This window comes from Drosophila mojavensis, unplaced genomic scaffold (assembly GCF_018153725.1).
Source record: "Drosophila mojavensis isolate 15081-1352.22 unplaced genomic scaffold, ASM1815372v1 contig_74, whole genome shotgun sequence".
Classification (NCBI taxonomy): domain Eukaryota; kingdom Metazoa; phylum Arthropoda; class Insecta; order Diptera; family Drosophilidae; genus Drosophila; species Drosophila mojavensis.
This window is the reverse complement of record NW_025318899.1, coordinates 24,229,582-24,242,500: the sequence shown is the minus strand read 5'-3', so window position 1 is coordinate 24,242,500 and position 12,919 is coordinate 24,229,582. Positions and strand designations below refer to the sequence as shown.

General features: G+C 35.8%; 2 protein-coding genes across 3 annotated transcripts; one reads left to right on the top strand and one right to left on the bottom strand.

The window, feature by feature from the left end:
* Positions 1-10,726: 10,726 nt before the first annotated feature.
* On the bottom strand, positions 10,727-12,201 carry LOC26527948. 2 transcript variants are annotated; one of them, XM_015162888.3, is made up of 4 exons: positions 11,886-12,201; positions 11,376-11,833; positions 11,152-11,305; positions 10,727-11,092 (listed from the first exon to the last, which is right to left on the bottom strand). In XM_015162888.3, exons 2-4 carry the CDS (start codon positions 11,811-11,813, stop codon positions 10,893-10,895), a joined length of 792 nt encoding a protein of 263 aa, XP_015018374.1. In that variant the 5' UTR covers positions 11,814-11,833; positions 11,886-12,201; the 3' UTR covers positions 10,727-10,892. The 2 variants fall into 2 exon arrangements, with proteins under 2 accessions (XP_015018374.1, XP_032587272.1); XM_032731381.2 differs by having other exon boundaries at positions 11,376-11,824.
* Positions 12,202-12,291: 90 nt separating this feature from the next.
* LOC6583500 (39S ribosomal protein L42, mitochondrial) lies at positions 12,292-12,824 on the top strand. The gene has a single exon (XM_002009132.3). The coding sequence runs from the start codon at positions 12,320-12,322 to the stop codon at positions 12,704-12,706; it is 387 nt and encodes a 128-aa protein (XP_002009168.1). The 5' UTR covers positions 12,292-12,319; the 3' UTR covers positions 12,707-12,824.
* Positions 12,825-12,919: the final 95 nt, after the last annotated feature.

The window sequence follows — 12,919 nt, the reverse complement described above, 5'->3', positions numbered from 1 at the left end:
CTGTATCTGTATCTGTATCTGTATCTGTATCTGTATCTGTATCTGTATCTGTATCTGTATCTGTATCTGTATCTGTATCTGTATCTGTATCTGTATCTGTATCTGTATCTGTATCTGCATCTGTATCTGTATCTGTATCTGCATCTGTATCTGTATCTGTATCTGTATCTGTATCTGTATATGTATCTGCAATTAATTAGACACAAAATCTATTTAACTCATTAATGAAAACAAACTTTTAATCACGACTCTGTGCCAACAGTTCTAGAGAAATTAAATGCCACACACATTTTATAAACAGCTTACAAATTGAGTACTTTGGATTAAAATTTATTTTGATTGTCGACAATTGCGGCTGCTTAGAACTTAGCCCAGCTTAAATAGTTATCTGCTGAGGCTGGTGCGTCAGTGTAGAAAGGCAAACTTTTCAATTTGCATATTTGAAATGTTGCGGAACAGCAGGTGAAGGCAGGTGCTGCATCACGTGATGCTCATTTAATCAGGCCCCAACTGCACATAACGGCACAACAAGCACGCCCACGGTCTGACACTGACAAACTACATGCGCTTAAAATTAAAAGAAAAACTCGGCGATAATTTAGACGCACGCCGAAGACTAAATACTCTTTCATGAAAATGTTCTTGTGTATTAATTCTATCATATAAAGAGGAGACTTTTTATTATGTTGCTGTATAAAAACTTGAATAATGTAATTCAATGTTTTCAACAAAAAATACTAAAAAAAAGAAAATAACTTGATGCCAGAAGAATACTGATAACAGCTCTATTACAACCGGTATATAATAAATTAAATATATAAAGATTTATTGTAGTATAGAAGTACATTTCCTTAAATATTTATAGTTTATACACAATTCGTGTCTAAATAACGATACTCGCCAAGAAGGGAAAATATAATATGAGCATTAAGTAAACCAGCAGCAGGCAACTGCTGATGTCAAATGTCAGGGTCCCACAGTTCAGTTCAGGTTCGAGCCCAACTACCGCGTGATGCTCGAGACACAATAAAAAAAAAAAAAGAAAAAAAAAACATACAAACACATATACACAGACACACAGGAACATGGGCATAGAACTAATGAAAACTGCAGGCGCTGATATTTCAGCAGACAAGCGAACCTAAAACCCTGATGATGTGCCGTGACAAAGGGTTATTTGGAAGAACAAGTGTGTTTGCCAGTGTGTGAAAAATAGATATACGTACATCAACATGTTTATGTATGCGCACACATGACTCCACGCTGCCAGCCAGATATTGACTGTTTGACTAACTGAGTAGCTGAGTAGCAGCCGACGGCGTTTACTTACGCTCAACGGGAATATTGTCCATTGACATTGACGACAACTCGAACGCATCCGGAGCGAATTTTCTGGGCGGGTAAAGGCAATCGTAACTTAAAAGGAGCAACTTTAATTGAGTTTCGAAATAGTTTTTAACTTAAAGCTTTAACAAGACTCTAAATAAACCAAATAAGATTGCTCTACTCGAGAGTGCCCTACCGACTAAGAGACACCCTATAATATACTGCAAAGATCTGTAACTCTAATCATTTTACGATTATTTTATTCCTAAATTCAACAATCATTCCATGGTCAATTAAACATCCACTTGGAAAAGCCCGACTAGCAGATACCCTATACCTTGCAAAAGTCTGTTATTTAAATGCCTTGCTGGACCTGCTATTTAACGTCCTACAAGCATATTCAGCTGCGCTTGAGCTCCAGTACTAGCTATACTAAGGGGAATTCATTTTCGAATATTTTTTCCTCTAGATCATCATTAAGTCAAATCTCATCACCCAATAGTCTCTAGTATTTCAAGAACCTATTATGAACATTTAAATGGAAGGGAAGGATAGGTATTCGAAATCTAAAATATATTAAATCATTACAGTAACTATTTATATCTTATATGGTATTTCAGCTACGTTTAAAAAGTCAAACAATCGATTTTATCAATAATAATAAAGTGCAATGAGTAATCGAATCGAATTATAGACTCATACTGAGTTTGATATAGGATTACAATTTGGGACTATAATTTAACATTTAACCTCTGGTTGTTTACGAAATCGCTGAATACGGACGAACATGACTCAGGCGAATTGGCTCTTCAGCTTGATTGAGAATATACTAAACATAGGCTATGACGTCTGCCACCTCCCCTGCTGTATGTTACATACATTTCAACAAATCAATTATAGTATGAAACCCATTAAAAATGTGGCTCCTCCAAGCGTAAGCATTTTCTCTTCATGTTCATTGGCAAACGCTATTTATGGAACTCTATTAATGGCGACGCAATTGTGAATTGTGAATGAATTAGTTTTCCTGTTAGCTATTACCCAAGTTTTGCATTTGTCACTTCAATTGGCTAAAATGATATCTGGCCGTGGAGAGTCGGTTTCTTGGAAATATTATTATTTGTCGTTTGACGACGAATTTAAAACTTAAACGAAATGTTAAGGGAAACGTGAGCCCAAATGTTTTGTTCAGCCTCAATACTTATTTTTTTATCTTTTTATTGATTTTTTTTTTTTTGTGTTTCTATGTGTGCATAGATATAACACAACAGTTTGAAAGAATGTCAGAGCATGAATTTGAGGGCATCTGCTAGTCGCTCAGTACAACAGGTTTCCTTATTTTAAGCTAAATATGACAAAAATTCAACTTAACCGTTATCAAACCGGTCACAGAACGCTTTATCTAAATAAAAAAAACGAATGCCAATTATAATTACTGATATAAGTATGTATAGATAACATCTGCAAAGAGAACCCACGTCAAACGATGCGATATCCGTGGGAGTTACTCATTGAATAAATGATGAGCTGTGAGAAATGGATTAAAAATACAACGGGGTCTGCCCAAAAATAAAATATTGAAAACTTAAATGCAATATCTATTTGAAAAGGTCAACAAATTGTCTGGAGTAGAATAAAAAGAAAATCCCTATAATCGCTTTTCCATTACATTTGAAGCCATCTCCAGCTGTCTGAAGCAACTCTTATCTACTCTTAACTAAATACTATTTACTTGTTATATCACGAAAGCATGTATTAAGGTCACTCATACATTTATACACAATGTCATCTGATATCTATATGCTCAGTGAGCGGGTTTATCTTTGTCAAAGAGAACAATGCCAAATTATCCCATACTCTGCGGTTTTTAAGGCCAAATTCTGTCATTGATTTCGAGGCAGTCTCTGTATCATTTTCTTTTCAATTTCAATTACAATTGCTTTTATTTCAATTCATGTGCGATTGCTCTGTTATTTCATGGCAATTGTCTGGCTGCTGCTTGCTGCTGATGATGGCATTATATTGGGTTTTCCCCTCCATTTCCCCACTCCGCCCTTTATCCGCTTGCGAGCTGCAGTTCGAGTGTAAAATGCTCATATGATTGTGCATTGTTTTCCTTGATTCAATTTAAAGATTAAATCTCGGTTTAGCTGAAGCTGGAGCTCGTGCTGCTGCTGCTGCAGTTGCTGCAGGACAAGACTTACACCTGAACTAGATCGAGGGAACTCTGGAGTTGGCCAATAGTCTGCCACTCTTTTCACAAGCAACTTGCTTGGGTTTGTCTTAAATCATAATAATTGATATTTGAATTCGAATTTTCGAATCAATCTTTGTAGAAGGTCAGCCAAGCTGGCACTACTAATGGAGAAAAACATAATGCTTAGCAATTCATCTTCTCTGTTTGCGCACAGCTCCCTCGAGTTACTTATGCACGTATGGGTGTGCTTATGTATGTACAACTGTCGAATTCTTGGAGTTGTCATCGTCATTAAATGGCAATTAGTCTCGGCCAGCGAAAGTCGACAAACAAGCTGATTGGGGACCTATTTGTCCCTGACCAGGCATCACCAATAGTCAGCGCAAACTTTTAAGCGGAAGCACGCGTCCGTCCCTCTCTCTCTCTCTCTCTCAGCCACTCCTTCTCCCTCTCTATGGCAAACTTTCACTTTACTGACAGCGTGTATCCTGCGTCCTGTGACTCCCCACCTCCTGTCCCTCGGTCTTTGGCTGGCGAGTGCTTTCAGGAAATGAGCAAAACTCAAATTGACTTAAGCGCATCTTTGGCGACCAGCACCGTCCATTAGCTACAACTAAGACGAACTCCAAGACTTTGCGGACAAATCATTGACACTGTCATTGTTCCTGCTTGTTTTTGTAGCTGCTGCCACTTTGGCCAACTCCCATTGAGTGGAAGGAAACGCCGCGCTTAAGTCAATCAGCTTAGTTGATTTCCTCTCACTACCCCTTCCCTAAGCTCCTGTGGCCTGTCAGGTCTTATGAAGCTTAAAGCACGCACCCGTATCTCCTTACCTTCCTCCCCCTCCAAACAAGATTCATTTTATGACTGAATTGCCAGCGGCTCTCGCCCACCCTCAACCTCCAGCTATGAATTTAGCAGCCTCATCGTTTACGTGAAGCTCAAATTTGCATATATAGCCCTATAAGAGCATCGCCTTATCGCGCGTCTATCGAAACACCCATTTTTGGCAACACAAACGAAATTGCTTTAAGCCGAATATGCTCGCACAGAAATATTCAGTCAATAAGTCGACTGCATCTTTCTCAGGGAAACATGCATATGCATATATATGTAGGTGTATATACATTTGGCCCTTGTTAAGGACTAACAAGTTAAAGTTTTTTACAGGCAGTATGCAACTAGCATATACCCTTTATGTCAAGTGTATGTATGTATATCGATGTATATGTATGTATCCGATCTACTTTTATGGTTTCGTTTCAATATGTAAAGCTATCTATATAGTATTATATGTATTTATCTTTGTAAGGTTTTATTGTTAACTGTAGATCGATCTATGTATGTGTGTAGTAGTGAGTATTAAATACAAACTTGAGGGGCTATAGATTTTATATGGCATGTTTAAGTCAGAAAATTTTCCTTAATTCCATAATAAATAAATAAATAAATTCAAATCCTAAATTTCTTTACTGTATAATAGTCTATATATGAATTCCCATGATTTTATATAAACTTATAGATGAAAAACATATTTAAATTATATATTATATTATTATGATTCCTAAAAATGCCCAGAAACATAATACATTCAGTTACGCTTGCTCTGTGGGTATAGGGTATAATAAAAGCTAATGTAGTTACCTTTTTCTGTTCGTTGAGCATTTCCGTTGCATTATGAACACTTTAAAAAAAAAATAGGAAAAGTGTAACTGCAAATGTATCTAGCGATGGCAGCGTGAGTGCATTGCATGCTCTTCAAGTAACAAAATTTTATTGAAACGGATTTGAAATCAAATTCAATGGCAAGTCAACCAAACTCTAAACGGTTTTGGGACGTGTCGTGATGTGATAATATTGAGAATGCGAATGCTCTAGTCGGGAGTAGTTGACAAGATATGGCACCTAAATATGTGAATGGAATTAGTTCGATGAGGGCTCCGAATATGAATACTACTACTAGTGGACAATTACTAGTATGAGAATTGCCAACTATAAAGCTAAGGCTTAGCAAATATCGATTATTATCGATATGAATAACATTTTAGTCTTGACAAACGGACAGACAGACAAATATATTTGGAGCGCGTTATACTTCAAATCTGGGAGTCCAGATTATATAAAGTATATGTATGTACTTTATTCGGCATACTTCTTTAACTAGAGCCATAACCCAACCAAATTGAATAAGTCAGCTGCTAAGAATGTACAAAAACGATTGTCAATAGGCATACATAGTAAAGAGAGTTGATTATGGTTGTGTCTTTATCTTTGTGATTATTCTCTATAATATACTGTAGCAAATAATTTTAGAATAATTCTGCAACATTTGATTCTAAGTTTATTCATTTTCTTAGTCTTTTCTTCATCTTTATTCATATCGTGAGCATGGTTTGTAACAAGAGTTCTTTAAATTAAACTCCAACTGGAACTGAAAGTGCTTACACAGCAGATTTTCACATACTACGTGACCATTTACGTTGTTGCCAACGTGAGTTTATTATACTTACCTATTACGTTAAAGGGGTGTATCAGTTATTATATACAACTGTAGACTGGACAATTTGATCATTGAAATCAAATAGCGGAGACCGAGGAGTGGAGAGTCACGGCTTTCAAGAACACCCAAATATCTACATATTCAGGGCAGATGGCAAATTCAGCACTTCTATGTGGTTTTTAAAGTAATTCCTATCATTCATTTCGGTATCAGGGACTAACATTGCGTTTGAGCTGCTCCACAGATTAAGCAATAATATATAGAATAATATTTTTATCATCTATATTTTTCGAGACAGACTTTTTGCAATCATATTATTTTACTGACACACCTACATATGCATTAGACAGCCTGGCCATTGGTGCGTGTAAAATCGGATAATATTGATATTTAAATATATTCAGCGGCTTTTAGCAATGGAAACGAGTATTATGCAGCTGACTGCTGCCGTCTGCTGGGCGCTAAGTTGTTATTGTTGTTCGTGTGGGATTGTGTCGAGGATTTACCATTGAAGCTTGAATTTGGTGCTTACGCTAAACTGGCGCGTTAACAATTGCGTGAAGCCAACTTGGCTGCTGTCTTGTTGGCCGTGCAGTTTTTCCGTTGTTTCCGCCTTCAGATTCTGTTGCAGCAGCACGCTCGAAATGTCAGCTGTGCGTGGGCACCAAGGACAATGGCTGGGAAAGGTTATGGGCCACGATATTTTCATTTGACATTTTTGGCAATAGTTTGGAACTTTTTCGTATGCTCAAATTTATGCAGCATTTTATTTCTCTACAGCGCAATTTGTCAGCCAGAAACCCGAACGATAAAACACAAATCGCTCGACTGGCATACCAAAATTATTTGGATAATGGAGCAGACCGAAAGAAAAAAAATGAAAAAAGATGAGGATGGCCTAAACCGAGGGAGCCCAAAACAAACTAACATGGAAAACATATTCGGTTTGTTGTTATTTCTCAGTTGAGTTGATGACATGAGCAACAAAATCGTAAATTCGATCAAGGAAATTAGGGAACACATTCAAAATGGAGGACGGCGCCAAGTAAAATCCAAGCAAAAACAAACCATGCACAGTGGTTAAAACTAATACAAAATATTCCTTGATGCTTTGTATCAACAATTGATGGGATTCTTTTAAATGTATTATTTTCATTTATCTCTTTTTTTTTTTAAGAAAGTATAGTTTGGTAACAAATGAAGTGTCGATACCACGAAAAATATCAAATTTAATAATATAGTTAATTAGTTATATATATTTAAGTATATATGAATAGTTAAAAAGTTTTAACGGCTATTTGATTTATATTTGCCAAAACAGATATTCAAAATAATTTTTCACTTATTTTAAAGAATATCTAGAACAGTTCAAAATGATAAATTTAAATATAACTTATGATATTTGATAATTTAAAATTTTGCAAAATTAATAATATATTGTCTTTAAGATTAAATATAATATCATCATATATCACTAGCTCAAAAATATACCAAAAATTGATACAATCTTAAATCGATTCATACATTCCTATGGATATATCTAAATACTGCAACCTAAACATATGCATATATATGGAAAATATTTATTCAAAACCCTATAAAATACGTTTCCTTTCAGCCGAAAGCATTTGAGGAAAAAAAACAATCAAATATAAATAACAAAGATTTCCATCAAGTCTACCACTGTGCGGCATTTCAGTAGCTTAAACTCATACTATATATGCGCATACAAACATATAAATACATATATATTTGCATGCGTGTGTGTGTGCATTGGAATTTAATTCAGCTATGAAAGGGAAATTTCACACATTCGATTGAGTGTAACGATTGCACGGGGAGTATATGCCTGATTTGAATGGGGCTTTGGTCTTTATCGAAATTGAAAAGAGAAAAAGAAGAAGCGAGAAAGAGGAGGAGATGATAACTTATCCAAACGTATTTGTAATTTGTCTCTTTTGTTTTTCTTTCGGTCTCCGTTTTCTTTGGTTTTGTTTCCATAAGGGACTCTCAGGAATCTGTGGCATTCAAAGCCATAAATTGATTAGCCTCAATTTATACATATGTGTGTACATATATCGACAAACGATACGTTACATATCGTATATGTGTATTTATATATGTGTACATATATGGGATTCACATAGCCAGATAAATATATCAATATTGATCAAAAATTAATCATACGCAACATACGACAATCGGCATGTGGGGCCGTCTAGACTAAAGTCGTTTCCCGGTTTGGCTCATTCCTTACATTTAATTTCAACCCACTTTAGGCAATTATAATTCATATTCTTTTAATAAATTTGCACAATTTCATTAACGCCGAGCCGAAAACTACGCTGCCATTAGATCTGAAACCATAGCAATTAAAACTTTATTTGTTAAAAGGCGCTGTCAAGGAAGAACACGCCGAGAGAGAGAGTTTCACACTCGGCTGCATAATTAGCCAGCGAAAACCTCGCGGACAGCTTGGACAAGCAGGCGGTCAGGGATAGTTGAACAAAAAATGCGACAAAAGGAAAATAAATTATGTTCCACGTTTCCTTTCTGCCCGAATTTGTAACTATTAGAAAGAGAAATGAAAATGCGTGAAGATAGTCGACTAGTGGATATACATAGATTATCACATCACATTATCACTATGAAATAATAATGGATGCCAACATCCCTGTGATTATCAACACTATTTTCATTTATCTGGGCTATTATAAAAAAACAAACTATAGGCTAGATTGCTAAAATAAAATTATTTGTTGATAATGATCATAAATATATTTCACTTTTGGTATATGTATACTCAATACATATTTATGAATATCGTAATGCTGTCATTTCTTAATAAAGTTGCATAATTACATTCAACTTTGACGCAATTAGGAGGTAATTGCGTTAAATTTGGAAACATAATATTACATCAGAATATTTAGAAGTTTTAGGATGAGGCTTACATATAATTTAATCCAAGTGAATTTGCATCTTAGCTCCACGCTTATCTTATTTTATTGTATTCTCTAATTCTCACTTGGCAAGAGAGACAAACATAGCTACTGTTGAACGTAGTCCAGGGTATCGGTAATTAAGAGCGAGATGGTTACGAAGCCAGAGTCGTTATGATGGGCAGTGGACGAAGGCAAACAACGAGAAATTGTCATTCTAGAAAAGCACAACGGAAAATCGTTAGGATTAAATGAAAATAGACGATATTACAAAAGAAGCATATTGAAACTTTGCTATACAAATATGTATATTTTTACAATTTTGATTACATTACAGTTCCAATACCCTCTATAGTGAAAAAGTTTCACATATTGCATAAAATAATGATTTTGAATTTAAGAACAAAGAATCGGATGCAAAGAGTTTCACTGTCGACTGCTTTTCTCTTATCATACTTCTTTTTCTTTTGCCTTTAGCTTTGCATTCTCTTTTCATGTTTTGCATAACGCAGTAATTAAAGCCAACAGGCGCAATAATCAGAAATGAATGAAAACTTTTTAATTAAACTATCTCGGCAGTTAGCTTCTGGGCTAGCAAAGTGCATTGCAAAAAGCACATTTGCATTCGCCTTGGCACGGTGAATACTAAATATAAAGGACGACGGACGTTAAATTTAACAACTTTGGTAACTACAAAATAGTTGTGTTTTACGCAGGCTCAACATAACATATATGTATATACATATACGGAGCTAAGTAGGCGTATATGTAATGACACACACCTGAAGCGAACGCATTTTCACCTTTGGACGCACACGTTTGAACACCTACGAATGCCTTCAGATTTTATTGAGACATTATCAGGCAAAACAAATGGTAGACAATTTGCAGCTATGGAGCTGGCTTTTACGGTCGCCTACCACACAAAAAAGGGCGTCACGCTATTGCCAAAGCGGGGGGCGTGGCTGGGGATGGTCATAGTTTTGCCCGAAGCCTGTATACAATAAATTGCGATGGCCATGTATGTATGAGCGATAACCGTACGTATACGCAATATATGCCCAACATTTCGTTGTTTCAGACAATCCGGCCATTTTTATGGCTCATAACCGGAGACATTGGCATGTGAATGACAGATATTTGGTTTTCGTCTGTCCCAATCCAAGTCATGACCACGGCCATGACTACGGCTATGTCTATGTCTATAGCAAGATAAAATGCAGTCTTGCCTCGCCTGGCCAATTAATTAAATACAAATTAAATTAAAACCAAAATATCCAAAAGCTTTGCCACAATAAAGCATACCTAGCCAGAATGCCTGAGTCTATTGACACAACGCGTCGCGACGCCAAAGACAACGGAAACAAAAAAACCAATAAATGTTTTCCGAAGACAAGCAATGAATTTCGCTGTTAGATATCAAAATATTATATTTGTCAGTAAAAGCCATATAAGGTTGCTGGCATGAGCTTGAACGATTCAAAATATATTTCAAACACTTAATAAAAAATCAGCAGCAAACAACGAAACAGATGGTCAAGTAAAGAAAAATGGCTTAGACTGTCACAAGAGAGCTTAAGCGTCAAAATATAAAGCCCATTGGGATTCTAAGCTGTCAAATCTTATCCATAAAATTACGCAAATTTTTTTAGCACAATTTACAAAACAAATTTTAAATCAGCCGCTTGCACTTATCGTTCGATTAGCTGAATCTATCGATAAAACCTAACGTTAGCTAACATAACTGAGCGAAAAAAAGAGTGACATTGTACAGCATTTTTAATGTACGATCTCTTAAATTTTAACATGAGAATAGCACATGCATATATGTATATGTCAAATGTATATACAAATAATGTGTTTCCTTTTTAATAAATCTAGTTAATACTAACATACATATGCATAATTACTTATACTATATGGAAACCTAATTCATACACTCCATTGTGTCTTTAGGATTCTCTTTGCTTTTTATAAACTGTGAATTCTCTTCGAGCTCGCCATTTAATCTTTTCAGCCTTCTCGCCTCCGATATGGCCTTGTAAACACGATTTTTAGCTTTCTGAAAAGCCAAGCGAGCGTCCTTCTTATAATCGTCAAATGTGTAGCCTTCCCTCTTCTGAGACTCTGCAACGAAATCAGATGGAATTAGCATCATAAGCTCATATACAAATATCTTCATTTACCATATAACGCTGTGTTCAAATTTACATAATTGCTTAAGCCTGCTTTCGAGCTGTGTCCTCCATAATTCATCTCCATTAACAATTTCTTGTCTAATATCCGTCCAATATTCTTAACAATTCCACTAGGATTTAGCAGATTCTTAAAAAGCTCAGTCTGTAAAAGCAAAAGAAATTAAAATGTGATCTTATTCTCATGTTACATTTCTTCTCTTTGAGCTACTTACATATTTCTCTCGATCATTTGCAATTTGCATATCAATTACTTCCAATGCTTCTTTGTGCTTAACAGGAAAATCATTTGGCTTCGTCACCGTCTTCATATTTTCACAAATTTTATCAACACGTGCCAATATCTTCGTATTTACATTAAGTAGAAAGTCCACTTTGCGTTCCAGGCTGCTCAAGCGGTCATTTAGATTATGGCATTGGTTTGATCCTCCGTCTAAGGGATATACTCGCTGCATTTTTTGCTGCTCCTCGACCAATTGTTGACTGTCGACCATTCCGAATATAACTTCCTCTTCAATGGGCATCATATCGGGGCATATAACTTCATTCTTAACAGATATATTCATATCGATGTCGAGCGGATCATCAAATATATCAAATTGCTGTCTTGCCTTTTCTGCCGAACGGCGAGCATTCCGGCCACTCCCACTCATATTAATAGTATCTAAGCTTCCTATGATATAGTTGATTGAATTTAAAATATATTCAATAGATAGAATACTCACCTATAATATAATTTGATTCGATAACGAAACCTCAGTTTATTTCACCAGTTTTTTATTGTCCGCTTTCAGTCTGTTCAACTTATTTTTGTTGGTTGAAAACGAAAATTATTACACATATTATTTGTCAATAAGCACGACTTTTATTGACAACAAATGGTATGGCCGGAGCCAATTTGTTCCACTACACCACATCGTACGTCTGACTATACAATGTGAACTTAAAATTGTGTATGCGTTTATGGCATATATATGTACTGCATATATGATTATATATAATTTTAATTTATAATCGACTTGTTCAACTAATTAAAATTATTTGCGCGTGTTTTGTTTTGCCTAGGTTTAAACAGCTGATGTCAGTCAGTCGATATATTGTGGCGGCTTATCGATAAGTATGCATTTAGTATTTTTACAGTTAGGTCACACTTGTGAAGATGTTGCCTGCACGTTTATATTCTTCTTGTCGTTTATTTTCAACACATTTAACAAATAACGCTGTGAGCAAAAATGCTGTTGGTGGAATTAGCCTGGTAGACAGAGTTGCCGTTACCAAAAATGGAAAAACAATTGTAGCCTGGCATCCAGACACTCCATTTCCCTACGAGCACACAAAACCCCTGCCACAGTTCGTCGAAAAGCAAAGCTCTGATGTTATTAAGGAAACTGCATTGCAGACGGCAATGACTGCTTTTAAGAACAAGTTCCCAGAGGTTGCACGTCAGGAGCTTATGAAGTTAACATACACTACAAAGCACCGTTGGTTCCCTCGGGCACGCGACAGGAAGGCAAAAAAGACGCCTATGGACCGGCCTTACTTGTAAACGCTACGCTTACATAAGCGCTTTGTATATGCAATAAGAATATGAAAATGAATTAAACTGGTGTTTATTAAGAAGAACAATGAAATCAATATATAAATAAAAAGAGTCCCCCTCCCTATTTTGACTTTCATCTTCTATAAATCAACTATAAATCAGATTGGGAACGAATAAAATAAGACCCAAAACAAAAACAGCTGTTTGTAATAATAACAT

Excerpts from the sequence above, each read along its gene's own strand:
- LOC26527948 (XM_015162888.3), bottom strand. The coding sequence starts at position 11,813 with ATGAGTGGGAGTGGCCGGAATGCTCGCCGTTCGGCAGAAAAGGCAAGA. Across the intron at positions 11,306-11,375 it reads CAAATGATCGAGAGAAATAT|ACTGAGCTTTTTAAGAATCT; the intron begins GTAAGTAGCTCA and ends TTGCTTTTACAG. Across the intron at positions 11,093-11,151 it reads TTTGAACACAGCGTTATATG|AGTCTCAGAAGAGGGAAGGC; the intron begins GTAAATGAAGAT and ends ATTTCGTTGCAG.
- LOC6583500 (XM_002009132.3), top strand. The coding sequence starts at position 12,320 with ATGTTGCCTGCACGTTTATATTCTTCTTGTCGTTTATTTTCAACACAT.